Source organism: Notechis scutatus, chromosome 5 (genome assembly GCF_049901735.1).
Source record: "Notechis scutatus isolate UNSWTSFEM ecotype Mainland chromosome 5, rNotScu1.2, whole genome shotgun sequence".
NCBI lineage: Eukaryota > Metazoa > Chordata > Lepidosauria > Squamata > Elapidae > Notechis > Notechis scutatus.
In genome coordinates this window covers 101,558,165-101,584,119 of record NC_142013.1, presented here as the reverse complement: position 1 = coordinate 101,584,119, position 25,955 = coordinate 101,558,165, and the positions used below count along the sequence as shown (strand labels likewise).

The 25,955-nt window shown below is 36.9% G+C and overlaps 1 protein-coding gene across 1 annotated transcript in view; it reads right to left on the bottom strand.

The window, feature by feature from the left end:
• The window catches only part of RBM26 (RNA binding motif protein 26), a 44,058-nt gene extending 18,950 nt beyond the window's left edge, over positions 1–25,108 (bottom strand). The window contains exons 1-13 of the mRNA XM_026681321.2: positions 24,646–25,108; positions 17,654–17,772; positions 15,057–15,193; positions 13,689–13,777; positions 12,586–12,803; positions 11,519–11,779; positions 9,942–10,181; positions 7,230–7,367; positions 5,413–5,553; positions 4,351–4,459; positions 3,078–3,237; positions 1,663–1,827; positions 671–802 (exon numbers count right to left, since the gene is read on the bottom strand). Coding sequence (XP_026537106.1) covers positions 671–802; positions 1,663–1,827; positions 3,078–3,237; positions 4,351–4,459; positions 5,413–5,553; positions 7,230–7,367; positions 9,942–10,181; positions 11,519–11,779; positions 12,586–12,803; positions 13,689–13,777; positions 15,057–15,193; positions 17,654–17,772; positions 24,646–24,716 — 1,980 coding nt within the window. The 5' untranslated portion in view covers positions 24,717–25,108. The remainder of the gene's footprint in view (positions 1–670; positions 803–1,662; positions 1,828–3,077; positions 3,238–4,350; positions 4,460–5,412; positions 5,554–7,229; positions 7,368–9,941; positions 10,182–11,518; positions 11,780–12,585; positions 12,804–13,688; positions 13,778–15,056; positions 15,194–17,653; positions 17,773–24,645) is intronic.
• Positions 25,109–25,955: the final 847 nt, after the last annotated feature.

The following is a 25,955-nucleotide window of genomic DNA, read 5'->3' as shown; positions in this document are numbered from 1 at the left end:
ATACAGTGCAATAAATAATGGGACAGGGCCTATTTAGATATACCATTTCCATTTGCCGTGTAAAAAAAAAAAAAGAAGAGCAAAAAGCATTGATTCATTAAATCTCACGATGGCTGCTCAAAAGCAAAGTTTTGGAAATGTGTCATCTACAAGAGTTTGGCAATACAGGTAGTCCTCCACTTATGATATGCCACATCCCAGACTGAAATGTTTTACGTTTTGCTTACATACCCAACTTTCTAGACTGGCCTTCCCCTACCACAAATTCATATAACATTTGTTTTACTAATGAAGTTGCTTTAATTAATATTTCAATGAGCTTGTGAGCCATTATACCCTTTTTTTCCCCAATGGGGAATTTTCAAAGATAAATAAATAAAAACTGACTTGAGTATTAAAACACTTTAATTCTTCAGAGACAACAAGATTAATCCCTTTAAACATTTTTGGCTATTCATTAGAAAGAACTGTAATGAATCTGTAAGGCGGCCTTATCAATTCAAATGTGCCACTTTACTAAACGTGGGAATTAAACATAAAACTCATTTCAATCGTTTTTAAAAAGTTCCGTTTCCCATTTACACTGAATAGGTGCTTCTAACAGAGAAGAAACTACAGTTTGGTTTTGCAGACTAAGAAAGTTAAAAGGGAAATTAAGAGTCACATTCACCTGAACGGTTTCCGCACTGGCACTCTGTGCTTCAATTGGTTCAATGTTACTGGCAGGCACTGGACCTAATCGTTCCTTGACTGACTGCTTCACAACTGGTAAAATGGGTTGCTGGACTAAAGGCTGTATTACCTTAAAAAGAAATAAAAATCTTCATAATAGTTCATAAATATTTCAACTCGGGAGTATGACTGGCTTCTAGACATTTTACCATTATTCCTTTTTTCGTGATGCTCTCTAATCTGAATGCTATTTTGGCATAATTATATTTTCAGTAAGTTTTATAAGGCCATAGTCCTGAAACTACTCAATTATTTAAATCTAAAAACAACAATTTAAGAATAAGTGTTCTTTAATCTTTCCTGTTTATGTTAACAATTTTTGTGCGATTGTAAGAATATCCTCAGATTATCTTTCCAATAAATAATTATATGGGTCTATATAATACTTCAGAAAGGGATCAGATGAGTGTTTCAGGTTATCACAAAAACATACTCAAAGTTTAAAAATAGTATTTTTAGAGCCATGCATGCTTAAATATGTGTTCCACAGAGATGGTTGAACCTCATGAAATATCTTTGTAACATTCATTAAATAAAGCAATCCTATTTTTTTTCAGGCTTATATATAACAGAGGGGGATGTTTTAATGAATAGCAGAGACATTTTCATTATAAGACTGGGAGAACTCTGCATTATGCACAACATTATTATTTAAATGAAACTAGGAAGGGCTAAGAATATCTTACAAGAACAATCAGGTACTAAAATGCTGTATTAGCTCCAAATGACTCATTTTCTTATAGTAAAAAATTCAAATACATGAAATAAAATATTTAACTGATCTATATTCATAAGCAAAATTCTTATTCAAATAAAAAAAATTCTTAGTATTGATTTGGAAAATCCAAGGTTCAAACTTCTTGAAAACCATGCTAAAGTAGGTACTTAGCTTAAAAGAGCTATCCAAATTAATCAAATTTTATTCTTTACCTTCGGAACTGAAGTTGTAATTGGGGGAGTACTGCCTTCTCTATGCCAATAGACTTTGATAAATCGATTATTTAAGACGGCTTCTGTACTTGATATTGCTTTTTTAGCTTCCTCGTGGGTAGCAAACTGGATGAGGGCACCTTCTGGATCTCCCTGGTAGGCAACCTATGATTTTTGAAGGAAAAGCAAACACAATGTAGAGAAATGCAGAGTCTTCTCAAAAAAGCACAAGACTGTTTAGGAATGTCATACAGAGAATATTCAGAACATTATTAAGCCACCTGGGAGTTCAAGCAGACTTTATTAGAAATCTCATAAGCAACCTGGTCTAATTTGTAATTTCTAGTCAGGAAGTGGAGAAGAATGTAGTTATTCAAAATGTACATTTCTGGGCATTTTACTGAGTATGTTTTTGGCACAAACAAATCAAATTTTCTTGCAATTTTTAACCACCACCCTCCCCACCAAAAAAAAGAAAGAAAGAAAATGTGCAATCCCAAATCATAGACTTTTAACAGGGTACAAATGAACCAAATATCCCATTACACAAATATTTAGGAGAAGGCCTGCCAAATGAACCTTTATTTTTTTAAATTGCAGTACAGTAAATTGTAATACAGCTAGTCCTTTACCTACCACCTCAACTGAGCCTAAAATTCACAGTTAAGTAAATCACTGCAGTTGTCAGGTTAGTGACACGGTTGTTAAGTGAATCTGGCTTCCCGATTGACTTTGCTTTTCAGAAGGTCATAAAAAGGGATCACATGTCCTTGGGACATTGCAACTGTCATAAATACATGCCAGTTGTCAAGCATTTGAATGTTGATCTTGCGACCATGGAGATGCTACAATAATTGTAAATGTGAAAGCAGCCATAAGTCACTTATTTCAGTGTCTTTGGAGCTTCAAACGGGCACTCAATGAACTGTTGTAAATTGAGGACTATGTGTATAGATTATTTGAGAAGAAAGGAACTAGTATTGTGCCACTTTACAAATACAGAGATAGGCAATCCAATTCCTTTCAAATGTTTAGAATTCAAATTCCCATCAGGCCCTATCAGCAGGGACAATTGCAAAGAAATGTGGAATAATTAGGCCAAAATATCTGGAGGAAACAATGTTGCTTATTCTTGCCTCAGGGTAACTGCAAAAGATTTAATTCTGTTCCAATATTTAACTTCTGATTAAAACTCTCTATTTAAACAGAAGATATATCCATGCTAAATTTTCATGACTTTAAGTATTAGAAAAAATACACTGTCATGATCCATGATTCAACTAGTAAAGAATTTCCAATATATTATTTTAACAATATGGTCAAAAGGTTTACAGCACTATTTCTCAACCTGGGACATTTGAAAATGGGAGGACTTCAACTCCCAGAATTCTCCAGCCAGCCACACTATCGCCTACCTGCAAATTCACTAAATTTCCAAATTTGCTGAAGTGTTCATTTAGTTTGCTGATATTATTAAGCTCTGTAGGAATTCTCCTCAGTTCAAGTTTTGTGTTTTCATTCCCAAATTGCATCTTCTTCTGGAAAGCCGGACTATTTGTTCTATTAAAATTTTGTCTGGAAAAAAAAATTCAAATGCTTAAAGTTACTAATAGAAATCAATTCACAAGAGAATAGTTAAAACGTGGAATTAAATGATAAATAATCTGAAACTCAATTCCAGGAAGCATCTATTTTAAACACGATTGTGGAACAAGAAAAGCGTCAGTATATCATTATCGGCAACTATCCAAATAGGGAAAAGCAAAGATCAATTCATCATCACATGCCAGCCTCTATCATATATGCCTATATAATATAACGATCATAAATGAGTAACATTCCTTTAGATTCCCATGTTTTCCTCTACAGAAACCTCTACAGTGCTAGTTTAAATATCTTGCTAAAGATTTAATCTTATAGTATATTAATGTATATTGCAAATTGAATAAACTAAGATTAATTCAGTTTGGAATGAGGAAGTTGTTGACATGTATATTAAAACTGGATGGAAATTAATCAAGGAGACAACCAACCTAGAACTAAGGAGAAATTTTCTGACAGTTAGAACAATTAATCAATTGTCCGGAATAGTACTGGTCTTCTGTTTGAGCAGAGGGTTGGAGTAGATGACCTCCAAGGTCCCTTCCAAGTCTGTTATTCTATTAAAACTGTTCTTAATTTGGAAAGCAGTATTTGGACATGTTTTCATGCAACAGAAACACCTGTATTACTCAAGTGAACTTATATGATAATGTGATTTTCTTTTAATATAGATATACAAATGTTGAGTATTACAGGGCCCATATAAAAATAATTCAAAGTGTTGTTTATTTGATCTGCATCTACAGTGTCCACAAGTATCCATCAAAAACAAAAACAAAAAACTCAAGATAATGGTTGTAAAGCCCTGCTATTTTACATGAATACATGATATTAGAAACACATACAAAAACATAGACTTTAAGTTGTTGCAGCTGCTATTTTCACTTTTTTTTTTTTTGACTTTCAAACTTTAAATCAAGTGTAGACAATATTTCTGTACTGAACCTAAATTCCACTTTTAAAGTCAAAATGTGGGGGGGGGGAGGGGGATTAAGAGGAGGGGGTCTTTTGAGCAGCAGAGGCCAAGACAGCTGGTTCTTCATTACTCTGTTGACTTTGCTGTCAATAGAGCAAACAACTGCTTACTTGTCAAACCAATTCTTCTTTGCTGCAAGTCCATCGCCTGCGCCGATAGTTCTCTTCCGGGACTCTGAATCCACTACAATCCTCATACTGCTTTTATTGGGAGGTTTTTCTGGAGGAAGAAAAGAATACACTGATTAATTTTTAAAGGGTGTTTGTGCATTTTATAGTAGAATTTTCTCTCCTGATTACTGTCAACCGACTTACTATATTTTCACAGCATATTAAATGCAGGACTTCTTTACATCCAGGTCCCTTTGATTCAGTGTTGGTCCAAGATACACTAAAACCACATGCTTCAAAAGGAAATGCAAGTAACCCTAGAGGGGAAGTACAGCCTACACTGCTTAGAAAATGTAATTTCTGTTCAGCTGTAGATATTTATCAGATGACTTGTGTGTGACCTGAAGCCTGAGAGGGATTTCTTTGGGAAAAGGGCATCTCATAAAGAAGTACAGACAGTCCTTGATTTTTAACAGTTCATTTAGTGAACGTTCAAAGTTACAATGGCACTGAAAAAAGTGACTTGTGACCATTTTTCAGTTGGACCTTTGAAACATGGCCATGTGATCAAACTTCAGATGCTTAGCAGCTGGTTCATACTTATGACCACTGCTGTGTCCCAAGGTCATGTGATGCTTTTTTCAATCTTCTGAGAAGCAAAGTCAATGGGGAAGCCAGATTCACTTAACAACCAGCTTCCATCAGGTATCCTATTCTATCCTTTCCCCCACTGTTCATCTGATTAGGAGCTTCCAACACCAGTTGATTAAAGGTGTGGAGTTTCAATAGAGAGTACAGGGTAAATGGTTTATTACTTTCCCATTAACTTTTTTAAGTCTTGCAAGCACATGCTTAGTTGACTGGGAAAAATGCAATTATGATGAGGATGGCACCACTAGAAATGATCCTTGCAACTTCAGTTCCTACCACATTTCCCAATTAGTAAAATGGTGAGCATTTGAGAGGAGGTACAAGCCTTGGTGAATAGAATAAACATAAGGCCTTCTAGAATCACGTGATACTACCCATTTACATTTTAAAGCAAGAAATTTTTCATGTTACCTCTTGGTGGCAGGTCCATATCACCTGAGGTCAGTCCTATCAAATTTGGTCTTTGGGCATGGACTCTGTGTCTATACATGGGTCTGGAAGTGCTGGTTATACTTGGGGCTTCAGGATTGTAGCCATCTGTGTCGTATGTTTCTGGCAAAAAAAATATATTATCTAATCATACAATTATAGAGAAACTTAAACCATACTGCAGGCATGAAAATCAACCCTTAAATGATTCATATCAACAATTTGGTTTAGGGGGGGGAAAGGCTATTTGGCACATATGCACAAAAGTAATTGGATTTCTAAGCTGAATAATTTTGAATTAAACTGAAAAGTTTTAAAAGAGTGAATTGTTATCCTAATAAACAGATGTATGCTAAAAGCTGTGCGAAAAACAACTTTTCACACCTCCATCATAGATATACTCTTAATACAATTTATATAGGATCAAATCAGAATTAGAACACAAAGTAATTTTTTCATATATTTTTTACTACCCCAAAGTTTTTTTCAAACTTTTTTCTTTAAATTTTGTAATATACAGTAAACTCGTTTGGGAGCTTTAATTTCAAAAGCTTTTGACCTTTTGAGGGGAAAATACATTTAATGCTCCATTAAGTCTGGGAGCCTAGTTTTCACAATTCTTTTGATCTTGTGTTTGATTATAAAACTGCATCCCACAGAGTCTTATTAAAATCATAGACTCTGCACTATTTTAGTTAGCTAGAATGATCCTTTTTGACACTCAAAAGTGCCTTTTTAAAAATAAAATATATATGATGGCATTCAATCAAGGTACAATCAATCCCAACTGTTTTACCTCCCTCCGTGAATTGAAAATCTCTAAAAGTTTGGGGATATTTTGGAACCAACGTAACAGGGGAAAAAAGACTGTAGAAGAGAGGGACCAATGATAAGTCCCACTTCAAGAAGGGTCTATGACAATTCGCTGCAGCCAACCCGCCATGGCCATCTTGATAACCCGCTGTGGGACAAGAGTTATATCAATATCAAAGAAATGGTGGAATAGAATGATTAAAAAAAGGATTGCAAAGGAGGGATAGAATAGCGATAGCACTTAGACTTATATATCACTTTATAGTGCTTTATAGCCATAATGTGAATGGCAAAAGTTAAAATAATTTTTATTTATTGTAAATAATGAAATAAATTGTTAAACTGTCCCACAGTGAGTTGTTTCCCAGAGAGTTGGCCATGGTGAGTTGGCTGCAGCAGCTTGGCCATGGTGAGTAGTCCCATTCAGTGGTGAGATTCAAGAACTTTTACCACTGGTTCGGTGGGTGTGGCTTGGAGGGCATGCTTTGTGCGCCCACATACACTTTGTGCAGGCGCAGAGGCATTCCAACTCACCTCCTGCAAGCCTCCACTCTCCCGGTCGCTTCAGCAGCTGCCATGCCACACTCTGCTGTGCCGCACAAAGCAGCTGCGCTTCAAAAGCAGAGGATAAAGGCGAGTATGGGAGCCCGGGCGGGCGGGTCGGCCCAACAGCAAAGAGAACCGGTTCGGTCTCCACTGCTCATCGCCGCTACCAGCTCAGCAGAACCAGGCTGAACTGGTAGAATACCACCACTGATCCCATTTACACCAAGACAAGTTCTTTGTGTGTCCAATCACACTTGGCCAATAAAGTATAATAATAAAGTATTCTATTCTATTCTGTTCTGTTCTATTCCCCTCTGAGGGGATGGACTACTCCTCACATGGTGTTTTTCCTTCCAATGTTCTAATACTCCACTGCACGTTATGTGTAGAAATCACTTTTCCTCTTTTATTTCTTTGAGACAAAAAATCCAGTACTACACCTGTGAAGAGAGAGGGAGGAGCAGGTGGCGGTTGGTGATGAATACCCGTGGTTACAACTGTAGGAACAGAGCTGGTAGCAGAATTTGGGGGAGCATCCATGCCAGAGGGCTGCAATGGTGGTAGTGGAGGTGGTGGTCCTACCAAAAATAAAAAAATAGTGGTTATAAAAATGGCAAAAAAAAAAAAGCAACCACATACTGCACAAAATAAAAGATCTGGGCTTCTTGTCTTATGAAATCTTCTGCACCTTTAGAAATAGACTAGATCAGCAGTCCACCACTTTTGTGGCTTGGTGGCTCAGCTGAGGAGAGGAGAGAGGAACTGGGCCACACAAGTGGCGGTCCGGCACACGCATTCACAAGTGCCCACCCATCTGCCACTCTTGCAAGTTGAGTGCGCGCACACACACATGCTCCAGCCAGCCACTCGCTCAGATCAATTCCAAATAAGCCATGGCTCAGTAGTGGGCTGTGGCCTGGGGACCCCTGCACTAGATAACCCACATTGGGTCTTCATTCCAGGACTATTTCCTTACCTAAACAAGGGAAACCAAATGACCACGAGTAGACTAAATAGCAGTGGGAGTGGGAACAATTTTTGAATTCCCTGTCAACTTCCCCATTGGCTTGCCTTGCAGGAAGCTGACAGGGAACACTGTAAATAACTATTACCTGAACACAACTAGGCGCAATAGCACGGAGGCAACCAGAGGTTTTTACAAATTTCAATCCTACAAACATCATGGGTTTTGGATGCATTTCTAAGTTAGCCTCTTTGAAATATCTTGACCTTTGCCCTATGATGTTGATTATTGCTGAATTAAACGATTACAAATAATCAGGCATAAAAGTTTTAGAAGTATATAGCAGTATATCGGTAGCAGTATGAAGTAAATAATGGCTAACATGTTTTGTTTCTTTGAGATGGTAACAGTATCAGGATAGATAAAAATCATTTATTAAGAAAACTTGTCTACAATCACTAGGGGAAGTATCTGTTGTATCATGTTAATGGGCCATAAAACAATTTTCTTTTCAATGTAAAATGTGGAAAAGAAAAAAAATAATTGCAGCAGTTCTAATTACAAATTATTCTCGTTAATTCCAACTTTTGTCAGCTATATAACTATTTCAGAATACAAGTGTTAGAACTGTAACTAAAGGAAACACAGATTATATCACACATTTTTTTAAAAAAAAAATACACTAAAGTGTGCTTTGCAATCAATCTAATTTTAATTTTTTAAAGCTTCATCTGGATCCTGAATATCTAAAAAGGTATCTCCCTTCTATATATTATCATAATGAAAATGTGTGTGTTTGTTTGGGAGGAAACGGGTTATAAAATGTACAGTAGGAGTATTTATCTATTTATTTCACACATTTTATTGACTGCCAACTTTTGTATACATAAGGCAATTAACAAAACTCTAAGAAAACTACATTCATAAAACTAGGAGCAATTAGTACTAAATAATCATGCGTAAAGCAGCTGAAATATCATTAGGTTCCAAAAAGCATAATAAACAGGGAACTATAAAGAAATTTCCAAAAGCCTGGGACATTCAAGGCATTCTATTACTCAGCAGGCAAAACATCAACATCAGGTATTTTATGGGTGCCCTACCAACTTCACTTCATGTGGTATATGGTCCCTCACTAAGCCTCCCTTACAAGAATGCATGGAGTAAAACAAATCTTGCCAGGAGAATCCTGAATGTAGCCGAGAGCCAAGTTACATAATGTTTGAAAGACAATAACACACACTTTGAATGGGGCCCGTAACAAATTAACAACTCATGGAACACCCACGCCGCAGGTGTTACAGGGCTGAATTTATTAACTGTTCTTGATCAACTAAGCTTCCAAGTTGTCTTTCAAAGACAATCCACACACGCACACACAAAGTATTGTGGAAATCTAATCACAAGGCGACATGGGTATAGTTTACTGCTGTTAAGATTTCCTGAACCAGGTACCGTAGGCCTGCAATATTAAGAGGACTGGATGAACACCCCACTTTCATTCAGGTCCTGATGAAAGACATCCAGCAGAACAATGTTACTTCCATCTCATGACCTAGCCTGAACCCTGATTGAAAAGGGTCCAGAAAATCTCTTTCCTACAGGATTTTTTTTTTAAACTGAAGAACTACAATCTTCCCTGATAAGTAAAATTTAAAGACTGGTACCTGGGATTGATGTTCTTAACTAGTCTCTTGCCTCTACAGTGGTTCAGCACCGATGAGAAACATATAAATCAGAAAGTGAACTGACCAGACTCATCCTCTCCCTAAGGCACAATGTGACAGACAATCTCACCTATCTATGTCTCAAAGGTGCTTTTTCAAAAGGCAACTGGACAATTTTTTTTCCCTTGAGGAAGATGACGTTTCGCTTCTCATCCAAGAAGTTTCATCAATCACTGATAAAACTTCTTGGATGAGAAATGAAGCGTCTTCTTCCTCAAGGAAAAAACAGTGCCCAGGTGCCTTTTGAAAAAAGCACCTTTGAGACAATCATGACCTGAATGGCTGAGAATTTCCATGGACATCTCATCCATCCATGTAGAAAGGCAAGCACATCCGGTCTCAGCCAAGGTCTCAAGGGGGGGAAAAAATCACCACTTATACCCCTTTCCTAATCACAGTATTATCTGGACGCACAATGTGAAACATTTGCAGCCAGCAGATTTGTGATTTACAGAACCTACCTGTTACAGGTGGAAGACTAGGTGGTAAAGGGCCTGGTGGTGGGACAGGCGGTCTAAGATTTACAGGAGGAGGAGTAAGAATAGGTGGCGGAGGAGGAAGTCCCGGAGGAGGAGGGCCTTCGACAACCGGAGGTTGTGCTGGAAAAGGCAGTATGCCTGGAAGGTTCACATCTTCTACAACTACAGGGTCACTTCCATGATCAAAGGGACACATATCTCCTCTCATACAAAAACCTTTCTCTGAAACAAGGAAAGCAAAATAAAATTAGGAAAGCGCGTAGTATTCTGAAACTGCGTGGTATTTTCAATAAACATTACGAATATAGCTATGCAATAGCTGAATACATTACAAAGCAATGAATTTTTTTATACCTTTACACAGCAGTATGTGTAAAATATTAAAGACAAAAATATCTGAGAATATTTAAAATCTTTGATCATTACTATCTATGGGTTTCAAGGAAAAAAAAGGAAAAATATAAAATACAGATAGTCCTTGACTTACAATTTATTTTTTTCATCTTCCAATAGTTTTTTTTTATTAGTTTACAAAGTAGCATACAAAGAAAATACAAAAGTAAACAATAGGAAAAATTGGGAAGGCGAACTCCCTTTGGTACAGTAGATTAAGACATTACAATGCAATGAACTCTTTTATACCATTACACAATAGAATATAAAACCAAGGTGAATAAAAATCGATGATTTTTTAAAAGAAATAAAAAACGGATTTTTTAAAATCTAAATCTGATATTTTTAATCAAATTTATTTTAATAAGATGCTTTTGGAGTAAAAATCTATCTAAAGATAATTTTCTATTTTAAGATACATTAATAATTTAGTTTATTCAGCATGAAATGGAGCTGAGATATGTAGCATGGGGCTGTATATTCTGCAATATAGGGACTGTCGGTGAGTCAACAGCAGGTCAGAAGAGGTGCTGCGGGACAGAAATGACAGTTGCTCTTTAAAAATTATGATTTAAATTGAATTAATTTAAATCAAGCCTTTTTACTAGTGATTTAAATCATTATTTAAATCGTGATTTAAATCGACTTGATGTAAATCAAATCTAAAGACCAAATCATCTAACGAGAATATTTAAGATCTTTGATCATGAATATCTGAGGGTTCAAGGAAGAAAAGGAGAAATATAAAAATAATATAGATAGTCCTCGACTTACAACAGTGCTTTAGTGACCGTTCAAAATTACAATGGCACTGAAAAAAGTGGCCGTTTCTCACACTTATGACTGTTGAGGCATCCCCATAGTCATGCAATCAAAATTCAGATGCTTGGCAATGGACTCATACTTATGATGGTTGCTATGTCTCGGGATTATGGGATCACGTTTTGCAGCCTTCTGGCAAGTCAATGGGGAAGTCAGACTTGTTACTAACTTAACAACTGCACTGAACAGCTGTGGCAAGGAAGGTCGTAAAATGGGGCAAAACTCACTTAATGAATGTCTCACTTACCAATAGTAACACTGAGCTCAATTGTGGCCGTAAGTCGAGAACTTACCTATACATGCATCTTTATCTTTAATACTTGGGTCAAATTTTCTGGGCTTACCGTCATAGTCTCTGCACCGTTTCTTTGGTAGTGGGGGCCTTCCATAGGAATTGTGGTCCAACTGTTCTTCATGAAATTCTGACCAGCTTTCAGTAGTACTATTTCCATGGTGAGCAGGAGCGATGACAGTTATAGTGCTACTTAGTGTAGGGACAGGATAGGGACCAGATGAAATGTTTGTTACAGAAGAAACCGGAGGGTAACTGTTTTCTAACGGCTCCGTTCTGTCCAAGTCATACTTCGGCTTCCCCAGATCTCTTTCTATAAAACAATATTTGAGAACTGTGGAAGGTGACAGAATAACATAAGCAAAACAGCAACTATTATGCAGGCTAATCAATTCTCGCAAAATAAACCCTCCAAAATTGAATTAATGTGACCAAAAAAAAAAAGCCTCACAATTAGTGAACATTTCAAACAATATAATAAGTTCTAAAATATAAATGCTTTCTATATAAATTTTATAAATTCAGTGGGCATCCACTGCTTTCTATGAATTTGAAGACGGCACATTTTATCCTGAGATAGTCAGGCATTTTTAATTACGGTAACAGACAGTGCTTGTCATGGGATATTATCTGGTTTTCTGGGAATGAATGCACCCAAACAACGTTCCATCACGGTGGTCTCTGGACAATGGAGCCAGAAGACGAGGCAGTCAAATATAAATTGGACTTAAAATTTTAGGTAATTCCATTCTATTTGCAATTTGCAGGAAATGGGAAAAACCATGTTAGGCAGCCGCCCCCAACTTTTGGAACACCAGGGACAGGTTCTGTGGAGATTTTCTGTGGACTGGAGGGGGCGTGGTTTCGTGTACTGCCTACATCCTGCAGATGGGGCTTTGCTTGTTTGTGTGGCTCAGCTTCTGGCATGCCGTGGCCTGGTGCTGGTCCCCGGGGCTGGGGACCCCCGATGTAAGGGAAAGCTAAAAGCCTAAAATCTGGTCTATATCTCAAAGAAAGGGCAAAGAAAGTCTGAGTGGACCTTCCTACGTGCTATATCTATAATTATAGTTATTTGAATGAAGTACACTGTGCACATTCATGCTTAAGGTTAATAGTTACCTCTGCTTCTTGTTCTACTTCTACTGCGACTCCTACTCCTATCTCTATCTCTGTCCCGCAACCTTTCTTTACTCCAGCTTCGACTACGGCTCCTGCTGTAGCTTCGGCTTCTTCCCCTCCTTCTATTGTAGCGGTCTCTATAGGATTCTCTTCGTGGAGGATTCCGGTCATAATCTCTCTTGCGAGAACGGTCGTCTTTCTTCCTTTCATCCCTGCTTCTAAATATTTTGGACAAGAAAACTTTATAAGCATAAATTTTATATATTCTAAATGGAAAATTCATATATAAAAAGGCTACTTATATCAACAATAGTAGAAATATTTAACCAAAACCTAAGATAATCATAGAAAATATTGCCAAAGAGGTTGCTGGTAGGAATGCAAAATTCATCAATTTGAGAAAGGAATTTTCCAGACAACTCTAGAATATTCCAATTCAATTTTGGAACATGCTATTGCAATGAGGGTTCAGCAATTTCTGGAAGTAAATCCTTCAAACCAAGAGTGGTACAAGGTCTTTCAGATGTAGGTTCTTTACAATGTTCCATTTTCAGACTGATGAGTTATAAATACTCCAAGTTTCCCGTCCAACATAGATAGATAGATAGATAGATAGATAGATAGATAGATAGAGCTAAAGACAGATAAGACAGACAGAAAGATATATATAGATAGATGGAGATATAAAAGCACTAGATATTGTCTATGACAAAATAATGAAAGTAGCAATGTTACTTTCTTTACTTACTTTACATTTTTAACATATACAGTACTGGCTAATTTTGTACTGGCTAAAGCAGTACAGCACTATACAAAAGCAACCCACCCACCCCCCAAGTTCAGATAGTGGCACTTTTCTAAAATGCAATTATTCTATTGCGAATAAGTTATATGTCGTGAAAAGTGCTTGCTTGTATGTCTATTAAAAATGTAACTTTAAAAAGTTTTGATTTTTAATTTTTTGTTTAAAACACAGATACTTGTTCATTTGTACCTCTGTAAACCTTATGATACTGACATAAACCAGTATCTTAGCATTTATATAAATGTCCTAAAAATCAGAAACCTATATCAACTGCAAGAATGAGAAAAATAGGTGTTACCTGGTGTCTCGGTATCGTGAACTTGACTGAGGAGGACTATGATTAAGTCTTCTAGAGAATTTTTTCTCTCTTTCTTCTTCCTTAATTATCTTGATAAAAAGGAACATGAAACAGATCTTTTTTCTAACAACCAAATGAAAGATAGTGAAAATGAAAGTGCCAGAAATAAATCTGTGTGTTTAACCACACTTGGCCAAATAAAATAAATATAAATATGAGGGAACTGTACAAAGTTCTCCTAGGTTTGCTCACAAAACTTGCACATCCTAACTTATTTATCCTACAGAAAATACCATATCACAACAGTAAGTTATAAAGCATGAAGGATATTTTGTGCTGTTGTGTTCTATTAGTATTCCTTACCACCTGTTTCTCATAGTATTACATAATGTGATATATTTTAAATTTTATATCTCTACCATATATGTTGTCAGGACTAACTATTACTGAAGTCTAGAAGACATTCACAAGAAATATCATAGTTTTAACAAACTGCCATTCATATATACTAAAGTAAGAACAGCAATGTAAAATGTAGATCAGGTTACAAGACACAGATAGTTCTTTACAACCATTTGTTTAGTGATCATTTGAAATTACAGTAAGTAAGAACAGCAATGTAAAATGTAGATCAGGTTACAAGACACAGATAGTTCTTTTACAACCATTTGTTTAGTGATCATTTGAAATTACAATGGCACTGAAAAAAACTAATTTATGACAAGTTTTTCACATACCGTTGCAGCATCCCTGTAATTATGATCAAAATTTGGACATTTGGCAACTGGCACAGTGGCTCAGTGGCTAAGACGCTGAGCTTGTCGAGTAGAAAGGTTGGCAGTTCGAATCCCTAATGCCGCGTAACGGAGTGAGCTCCCGTTACTTGTCCCAGCTTCTGCCAACCTAGCAGTTCAAAAACATGTAAAAATGCAAGTAGAAAAATAGGGACCACTTTGGTGGGAGGCTAGTGTCTTTGGCGTTTAGACATGCTAGCCACATGACCATAGAGACATCTTCGGACAGCGCCGGCTCTTTGGCTTAGTAACGGAGATGAGCACTGCCCCCTAGAGCCAGAAACGACTAGCACATATGTGCAAGGGGAACCTTTACCTTTATGTATTTATGAGAGTTGCAATATCCTGGGGTCATGGGATCACCTTTTGCAACCTTCTGACAAACCAGATTCGCTTAACTTGTTACTAACTTAACTGCAGTGATTCACTTAGCAACTGTCAACAAAGGTCATAAAATGGGGCAAAACTTACTTAACATCTATCTTGCTTAGCAACAGAAACTGTGGGTTCAATTGTGGTAGTCAAGGACTACCTGTATAACATAAGCTTAAGAGAAAATACGGACGATTATTACCTCTTCTTTTTTTACTTCTTTTTCTTGATGCTGAAAGAAGTCTGATTTCAGGCTTCCTGAAGACGGCTGTTCGGGTGGAGGTAGATAGCTCTTGGTATTGACGGCATCAAATAATTTTTCTACAAATATCTGTGTCTCTGAAATGAAACCCAAACAGTATACAGTACATAACAGGCAACTTAAGAAACATTCTTAAGGGCTATTGTTATTGAAATATTAACCTTTTTTTTTTTTACTTTATCTATTGGGACAATTCTATTTCCATAGAATCAGTTCTAGGATTTCCAGCTTTGCAAACAACATATATAACTTTATGTTGGTTCTGCAATGAGACATTAAATGTTTCTAGAAATACAATAATAACAACACATTCAGCTACTTTGGCACACTGGATAGCATGCAGTACTGCAGGCTACTTCTGTTGACTGCTTAGAGAGGGCTGTAAAGCACTGTGGAATGGGACTTCCGGTGGCATTTCTGTTGACAACAGATCAGAGACCGCGATCGTGCGCGGCTTTGATCCGTGTTTCCCTTGTTGGAAGGGTCCCCACAGGACCAGAGTCATCTGACTCACCTTGGAGGGGTGGGAGAAGAGGGGGAGACCACTAGCTGGGTCAAGGGGAGCTGCAACTCCCCTCCCTAGCTAGATATTACTCCCCTGGAAGACAGGGAGAAACGGCAGTCTAAAATGGCTGCCCTGAAGACGGAAAGCTGCTGGGACCATAAGTTTTGTGCTGGAGCGGTGAAGTGGTGAGTGATGTGTAACCAGATAAAAGAACTGAATTTTTTTCTTAATAACCCTGAGAAATATAAAGAAAGTGCCCTCACGCAAGAGTATCACAGCGGTGAACAGAAAATAAGAGGAAAGTACTAGGTAAACAAAATTGGGGTATAAAAGTTACAAAGAAATTAGAGACTAAATTTTGAATAATATAAATTGGCATTAATTAAGCATTGGATAAAATGCTGGACTTGCCTGGAATTGGTTATTAAGAAAATTAATTGTGGAAATGATTGGAAATTAATGTTTAACATAATTAAAAGAGAAAAGAACTTTGAAAAGTAGAAAGTGATACAGAGCGCCATCTAATGGTCAAAGACATTTTTTTCCTAAAAAAATCTTATGGAAATTTACTGGACTCATAACTGTTATGAAACAAAAGATAAATAAAATAATAAGAACCCCGGAAATTAAAAAAAAAAGAGGGAGAAACTCTACTAAAAGGATATACAAATGCAATTTCCTGGGACTGTTGTGTGTTGATTCTGAGAGAGACAGAAGGATTAACAAGAGAAACAAAGATAAAAGGAGACTTTTGGCAAGGATTGCAATAAAAGACTTTGAATATTAATATTGGAAAAGAAAATAATGGTGGTGGCAGAAGAACAAAGAAATTCCAGCGAGGCAGAGTTAAAGGAAGAAGAAAGAGGCTCAGGTAGACATGGAGAACAAGAAACACTGCCAAAAGACACTAAAGAAATTAAAACTATGACATTGATGACAGAGTCAATAAATAAAAGAGAAAACGCTCCCAGGATTAAACAAAAGAAGAAAAAAATTATACAAGAAGAAACTTCAAAAAAGAGAACAGGAAAGGTGGGGAGGGGGGAGAAAATGGGCGAAATGTTAGAAGGAAAGAAGATCAGGGAAAGTTAGAAAAGGGAAAGTTGGCTAAAATTAAAAGAAATAATAAAGCCAAAAAATTCAGAGATAAGGGTTAGGGATTCTATAAGGGGGATACCACATGGAATATACGAGAATATTTTATTATGATTAAAGTAGGGGAATGGAAAATACCATGTGGATCCTAAATACATTGGTTTTATTATATTTTTACTCTTTTTAGATTGTTTATTATATATCGGCTTAGAGAAAATTAAGGACAATAATGATGTGTAATATAAAATAAAATAGGTGGTAAGCTGAAAATAGAAATAAAGAATTGAAACGTATGTATGGATGAAATGATATTGAACTAATGAACTGAAATATGAATTGCAAATTTATTTAAAGATGAGTGAAATGGATAATAATATGAGTTAATATTATATAAGATTAATGGAAATGAAAATATGACTATGTACAAGTGCTAAAATCTGGAAACATGTTGCTCACGTGAAAAGTTGTATAAAATTTAAAAAATAAAAAACTTGTTACAAAAAAAGCACTGTGAAATGGTATATAAGTCTAAATGTTATTGCTATACTTAGGCAATGATGTTCTGAAGCAAAAGCAATGTTTTAGAATACTTAAGAGGTGGAAAGAGGTCCATTCTGAACAGTCAAGGGAAGGAAAAAACACATACTAATTGCCTGAAAGTTGTTCATTTTTATTCTAGGCAGTTGTCTAATAACTTTTCAAAACATATTATTTGGAGAATCCAAAAGAAAACCTCATGGTGAACATTTGCAAGAGCAGCATTCAAACATCAGTCAGTTAAAGCTTATGTTATATGTCATACTGTAATTTTTATATATCTACGGGGAATGAAGGCATTGGTAAAATGATTTCCAACTTGTAATTAAAGTGGATTAAATCTTAAATGAGATTAGAATTTGAAATTAGGTCCTGAAGCTTTAAATTTACAAGAACTTACCCTTCTGAAGAAATACATCCAGTTGATCCACACATAGTGCTTTAAGTTCTTTCTCACTTTTATCTTTTTTTACCAAAGCAAGAACATACTTAGCAAGAGCTGATGGATCCGCATCACATCTACAAATGAAGAACACAACTAATTCATAAAGGTATTTTTAAACCTCACTTCCAGGTAATAATTATGTCGAACATATTCCATATGTGTAATGTTTTGATGCAAATTATATTTAACAAAATCAGGTTTAATTTATAGTCATAATGTATTTCTTAGCTATCCCCTCCGTGTTGAATTTTATTCCAAATATATACTTTACTTTTTCCTACCCTTTCTACTAAACAATACTTTTTTAAAAGCTCCTTTCAATTGAGCACTATTATAGAATTTATTCTACCAGTATGTATTATTATTATATATCTAGCAATTATTTCTGTAGTAAGTAAACATTTAAAGGAGCAGAAAAAGCAAAAGTATTAGTTCCAAAGCCCCCCTCATCAGAAATACACACCAAAGAACCATTCAATTTTATTTTACTTCTTCAAGAAAGTTGTAAGCTTAAGGGATGTACACTTAAAGATTACTTAGGATGCTGAATTATGGAGAGGCTTTTATCAAAGTAACATACATTTGAAAGGCAGCACGGCACTTCTGTAATCACAATAAGGAGTTTAGCCATCTGTGAATATAGTATCTCCAGATATTTTTCCTAATCAAAAATTTCTTCAAATGTTGATGGGATGACAATAATACTTAGTTTAGATTCAACAATCTTGTTTTATATTAATGCTTCAACTGAGAAACACAATGTTCTCAATGTATCTTACAAAGATTCCATCAACCCACTAATATTAAAGTCATGAGTAAGCAGACTTCAAAGGTGATTTCCAAAAAAATGGAAGCATTTTCAAATATATCAGAGATATCTGGAAAGCTGCATGTTCTTCTAAATTAAAAATTAACTTTACAATACTTTAATGATATCTCCTGAACCATATCCTTTCAGGAAAAAGCAGTTATAACAAAGAAGCAATATTTAATACAAGATTTATGTTAAACATTTAACATAAGGTTATAGTCTAAATTCCTTCTATATCTAAATGACATAAATGTACTTCAGGGCTTTTTTTTCTCTTTAATTTGGAGTTGAATTAAAGACTACAGAAGCTTATAGATCTTAAAGTTTTTAGGTTAATATTTTTAAAAAGCAAGTAAAGCTTTTATTGGTGTAGGTCCAAATTATCTGATGTATATTTTGCACATTATAATGCAAATGAATTATTAATAAATTCTTTTATTTTCAGATTGAATTTTAAATGAAACGAGTCAGGCAAAGCCATAAGTACAACTAACCATAGCATGATGTATGAATATGACTGATTTCAACTGAAAAGATAAGGAAAATACCAGGTAAGATTTAAACTTCAATTTGTAAATGACTTCATTTTCTGACATATTACTCCTTAAAACTAATACCTGCAGTTTATTTCTAATATGAACTTTGTCAAAAGTGTCTGATAAATTCCAACATGTCTAAGTTGAAAGAAGTTTTTTCAAATATATACTTTTTTCAAATTATACTATTTGAAAAAGCCTCATAAAATAACTTCAAATATATGTGTCTTTCAATCACAATTTTAACTAACCATACTGATAAATCTATGGTCCTTCAAGTCTTGCTGACTTACAGCTTCCAACATTTTGTGTCACTAGCTGTTTTTGCCCTTCCATTCAATCATGTCTAATTATCAGAAATTGGATAAGTTCTGCAGTTTTATTTGCAAGCTTTTTCAGAAGTGGCTTGCTATTATTGCCTTTCTCAGGCAATTCTTTAGGACATACTGGAAATTGTAATTCACAGGATCTAGAGGTCCATCACTTAAGCTGCAACCAATTGGAGCTGAGCAACCACAGTATGTCGCTCTATTAAGTTCTGAAGTTTATGAATCAATGTGTATGAATGAACATGCATGAAAATGAAATGTCTGAAAATTAAACAAGTTCTGATGTTTGTTAATTGATATGCATGGAAAATCTGTTTACTCCTGGTGTAAAAAATACATTGGTATCCAAAAATTCATTTATATGAAAAGTTTCTTCACTACTTCATTGACAACTTGTCAATGAACAGCTTAATCAACAAGTTAATAAACAGAATAAAGAAATGCAGAAAAGAAACAAAATAGGTAATAGCTGCACAGTTCAATTTCTGGCTCTAATTGCTATATGTGTACCCAATTCTCTGGTCTGCACACTTTTTTTAAATTTCTGATATTAAGTATAAATGTTGCAGTGGTGCTATTCTACCGGTTCGCCCCGGTTCTAGCGTACCGGTAGCGCCGAAGATCAGCGGAGACTGAACTGATTTTCTCTGAGGAGCTGCTGTTGGGAACCACCCACCTGCCCAGGCTCCGGTACTGACCTTTATTCCCTGCTTTTGAAGTGCAGCTACTTTGCGCAGCACAGCAGATTGCCGCGCATCAGCTGCTGAAGCGACAGTGAGAGTGCAGGATTGCAGGGGATGAGTCGGAAAGCCTCTGCGTGTGTGCAAAATGCGTGTTTGGTGCGTGCACGCAAAGTGCGTGTGCATGCTAAGCACGCCCACCAAGCCACACCAACCAAATGGTGGTAAACTATTTTGAAATGCACCACTGAAACGTTGGCAGTATCAAGGAATCAATTCAGTTATTAATGGTTGATTATTCTTGTCATTTGAGGGATCCCAAAGCATACCAGAATTCTTCTGAATGTATCAGCCATACTATCTCCCCATAAATGTAAAAGCTGTTGTAAGACTATCTGGCATCAACATTTGTCACTCCACTGATCCCTAGGGTTGATCTGACTATTTTCTTCCCTCACTGCTCCATTAGCATCCTTCTTGAAGCTGCATGAGGGTGACTATCCCAGGCAATACGATATCAATTTTTAGTCAACAATAGCTGTGCTCCACTGCTAAAATCTCCAAACAGCTAAAAGAATTTGATCTTAACAACTATCTTGAGAGTATATAAAATATTTTCTGAAAACGGGAATTTCATTTTGAAACCTTGCTACTCATTCTCAATTTCAATGCTGTTACAGATCTTTTGATCTATCTCTAGATATTATTCGTAAGTACTTCTTTTGCTTACTATAATGTCATTTTTTATGGTTCCCTGTTTTTTTATTGTTTTCTCATATTTTCAGTGGAATTTTGATTCCAATATTACTGGCTTTTCCTTTTTTTGTTATATTTTCACTTACACTGTACCACTTTTATTTCCCAAAGATACAAAAGGAGTTACAATTAAAGTATTGTCTTACTCATATTCCCTTTATAATGATTTACAAAATCCCAAGGCATTTAACAAGCATAAAGAACACAGTATTTTAATGAGCTTGTTTCCACAATGTCTACATATAATGAAAATGTTCAACCATCCAATATTAACAAATAAAGAACATGATGCCAAAGGAGGAAGTTACTTTGAAAATCCCCCCCAAAAAAATAATTTGAAAAAAGCCAAAGCAGAAGTTCAAATCAGATAGAAATGAAACACCCCAAGGAGCAGTGCAATAATAAATCAACACTTTAACAATACAAAAAGTGTTTGCCCAGCCTGCATGGATAATATCTCCAGAGACATTTCCAGCTTGGGAGAAAGACAGCAAACAATAGGAAAGATTATTCAGAATGATACATCAAAACTTATTTTTGCAGTAAATGTAGCTGATTTGCTGCTGGATGAAGAAAACCTTCAGCCTGATGAAAGATAAATGGCATTAGGGCAGCCATTGTTCTTCACAAACAGTTGTGAAGATTGATAATAAAAAAGTCATCTCAACATGTGGTATTTAAAAGTTACTTTAATATACATACACATGCATGCACAGAGAATATATAATGAGCAAATTAGAGCTAACTAAATTCATATATAGGCTCTCCCAAAAGTCAGATCAAATCATGCACTAAACTGAATTCTGAAGAAGACTGGAGGTTTTTAAGAAGAGACTGGATGACCATTTGTGTAAAATGGGATAGCGTCTCCTGCTTTAGCAGGGGTTGAACTAGAAGACCTCCAAGGTCCCTTCCAGCTCTATTCTGATTGATTGATTGAAGAAAAGCGAAACAGTCTCAATTACTGTACAGATCAGAAGTCACCAACTGGTGGTTCGCGATAAAATTTTGGTGGTCCGCAGAGAAATGTCCCCCCCATCCCAAGCATTAATTCAGTTCAGTTAGAGATGGGAGTATTTCAAGCTATTAAGCATTTACAATTTTGTTATAATTAAACAAGCATATATTAAATATATTAATTTTGTTATATTAAAATTTTGTTATATTTTGCATTTTGTTATATTAAATAGGTGCATTTCATATTAATAAAACAGAAGTTCTCTGATCATTATTTTACAAATGTATCTATCTTTTTTTAAAAAAATTATATTAGTGGTCATGAGTTTGGTGGTCCCTGAGGTCCAAAAGGTTGGCGACCCCTGATACTGATAGTCCTTGACTTACAATCATTATTTAGAGATCGTTCAAAGGGACCACAGCACTAAAAAAGTGAGTTATGACTGTTTTTCACTATTACAACCGTTGCAGCATCAACGTCATGGTCATATGATCAAAATTTGGATGCTTGGCAACTGGCTCATAGTTATGACTGTTGCAGTGTCCCATGGTCATGTGATCACCTCTTGAGACCTTGACAAGCGAAGTCAAAGGGGAAATGAGATTCATTAAACAATCATGTTTCTATTTTAACAACTGCTGTGATTCACTTAACAACTGTAGCAAGAAAGGTAGTAAAATAAGGCAAAACTCACTTAATATCTTTACACATATGTATGTTTCCTAGTCATATAGAAAGAAATATCTACAGATGGTTTCTTCAGTATATTTGTCATTGATTGCTTTTATGAGGCTCTGGTTACCAGAGAGCCTGTAACTCTGCAGGATCTACCAAAATAAAAGAACACTAGGAAAGCCAACTGAAAAAGCAAAACATGCAGATTGACATGTTTTATCTCAAACTATTTATTATCACAATTGCCAGCTAAAACCAACAAGAATGACACATGTGCTTCCCTCCTGGATCATCTAAGTGGCAGAAGCAGGCTTGATCAAAGGAATTTATTGCTATTTATTGCTATTTCAAAGATTATTTCTATGTACTTGTAGCAACATGTATCTTTGCAAACAAACAAGAGTTTCACAATTGAGAAGCAGCAAAAACCTAGTTGCACTGGAAATCAAGCAGGATCATGGTGTCAAAACTATAGAACATTGGGTAATCACACACTTTGAAATCGCAATAAATGGTATTATTCTTTTGACCAAGCCTGCTTCTACACTTAGATGATCCAGGAGTAAAGCAACTAACTAGTTCATCTAAATGTCAGGAGGTCAAAGGAATTATATCATTTATTGCTATTTCAAAGCAATTACCCAATGTTTTCTATAGTTTTGACACCATGGTCCTGCTTGATTTTCATTACAGCTAGATTTTTGCTGCTTCTCAGTTGTGAAAATGTGTTGGTTTGCAAAGATCCATGTTGCTACAAGTACATAGAAATAATCTTTGAAATAGCAATAAATGCAATAAATAGCAATAAATTCCTTTGACCAAGCCTGCTTCTGCCACTTAGATGATCCAGGAGGGAAGCACCTGGGTCATCCTTTTTGGTTTAGGTGGCATTGTGGTAATAAGGAAATAGTTTGAGATAAAATGTCAGTCAATCTGCATGTTTTGCTCTTTTTTTTTCAATCTGGCTTTCCTAAATGTTCCTTTTATTCTATTTTGGTGTATCCTGTGGAGTAACTTTGGAGCCTTATAACATCACTCCATGAAAAACATACTGAAGTACCAGCTGTAAAGATTTCTTACATAATTCCAATCCATGCATTAATCTGCAGTTTAATTTTGACATAAACAGGTAAATTTTTTGAATGAGCTGAACAATGTTGTCACAGTTGATCAGTGGGGTTATCTAAAACCTTCATACATCACCCTCCCCACCACTTTACACCTACGCATCCACGTGAAACAGGGTCTCAAAGAAGAGATTGGGGGAGGGGGTAGAATTACACATGGTCACGTTTGAATACAAACCCTGCATGTGAAGGAGAGGGGAACTTCCTTAGAATGGATTAAAATAGAGCTGGAAGGGACCTTGGAGGTCTTCTACTCCAGCCCCTTGCTTAAGCAGGAGACCCTATACCATTTCAGACAAGTGGCTGTCCTGTCTCTTCTTAAAGACATCCAGTGATGAAGCACCCACAACTTTTGAAGGCCAGCCGTTCCACTGGTTTATTGTCCTCACTGTTCGGAAGTTTCTCCTTAATTCCGGGCTGCTTCTCTCCTTGATTAGAGTCCATAGTTTCTTGTCTTGCCTTCTGGTGTTTTGGAAAATAAATTGACCCCCCTCCTCTTTGTAGCAGCCACTCAAATACTGGAATACTGCTATTCTGTCCCCCTACTCCTTTTTCCTAGACTAGTCTTTTCTCTAGACCTTTCTCTACACAAATCCCTCCTAGTCTTTCTTTTCTTTAAACTAGTCCCTAGTCCTTTCCCCTAATCTTTCCTCTAAACTGGTCTCCACTAGTCCTTTTTTCCTAGATATCTTTTCTCTAGACGTTTCTCTACACTAATCCCTCCTAGTCCTTTTCCCTAGACTAGTCTTTTCCCTAGACTAGTCCCTAGTCGTTTTCCCTAGTCTTTCCTCCAGACCGGTCTCCCCAAGTCCTTCTTTTCCCTAGACTAGCAAACCCAAATCCTGCAACCTTTCTTCATATGTTTTAGTCTCCAGGCCTTTCGTCACCCTCAACTGGATAGCAGGGGTCATTGAGTTCTCCCAGAGGCAGATCCCAGCCTCCTTTTCCAGGGACGCACATACACACCATATAGACACCCCCACACACACACACACGTGTCCGGGTGCACCCACGCGAGCCCCTTATAAGGGGGCTCAAATGGGGTGGGTGGAGCGGCTTGGCTGGGTTTACTCACATGGGCTCCAAGGTTTTGCTGAGCCAGGATTTCAGCGCCTCGAAGTTTTCTATGATCATTTTAACCACCATCCAGAGCGGCCCCAGCCCCGCCTCCCCGAGCAGCAATGGCAGCAGAGGTGGCGGCCGCGAGGGGCCCGGGGCCCCAACCAAGAAAGGGGGCGGGACCTCAGCAGCGACAGTTGACGCGACACTCCTCGCCAACAAGCGGGCCGACCGCAGGGTCGGCAGCTGCCGGACGCCTAACCACCTTGGCCGGGTTTGTGCGTGTGTGGTGTGAGAGAGAGAGAGCGAAACTCCGCTCCGTGGCAGCGCCTCGCGATCCACGGCTTTTGCCAAGGCCGCCGCTTACGCGCTTTTTTTCCCCCTTCTCTCTCTCTCCCCCCCCCCACTCCTCGTCGGCGGCAGCGACTACGGAGATCACCGCGCCAGAATAACTTAAGATGGCGACGCGGAGCTGTCGCGAGAATTGGGGAAGCCTCGCGAGAAAGAGGCGGGTGGGGGGAGGAGGAGGAGGAGAGGCCGGCGGGCGGAGTCAGCGGGGAAGTCGCGAAGGGCTGAGGAAAGAGAGGCCTGAGAGCCGTTGCTAAGCGACGGCCGCTCTCGTAGGGAAGGTGCAACCTCATAAAGAGTCCCCCCCCTCCGGGGTGCTCCGGAAGAGCGACCAGTGGCCTTTTAGAAATCGCGCTAATGGAAGAAAACTATTCACGCTTTAAATGCATGCTAATCGGCATCTATTAAAATGAAATTTCGTTGCATTCAGCTTTCGAAAGAATATTATGCATATGGCCACATATTGTCTGACAAAAAAAAGAGCGAGGGGGGAACTGGACGCCTGAAAAGTCCTATGTTTGCTTTTTTAAAAAATCCCGCCCCTTGGGTGTAATTCTTAACGCATAAATAAATAAGGCACAGGCTTCACGGATCTGCTGAAACCAGCACTAGTCCATTTCCTGAATTTCAATAGTTTGGAATCTCACAACCACTTTTAGAAGAGAGAGAGAGAGAGGAAGAGAAAGGAAGGAAAGAAGAGAAAGAAAAGAAAGATAAAAGAAAGAATGTTTTATTGGCAAAATGTGATTGGATACACAAAAGGAATTTGTCTCGGATGCATAACGTGCAAGCAACATATCATAAATACAATGATAAATCATACATAAAACACTCAGTGATAGTCATAGGATACTAAAGCAATCAACATAAATCATGAGATATCTAATATATCCTAAGTATAAGGAAATAGACTTATAACAGCCCTAGACTTATAACAGTTTAGTGATCACATTTAGTAACTTTCACATTTAGTGAAAG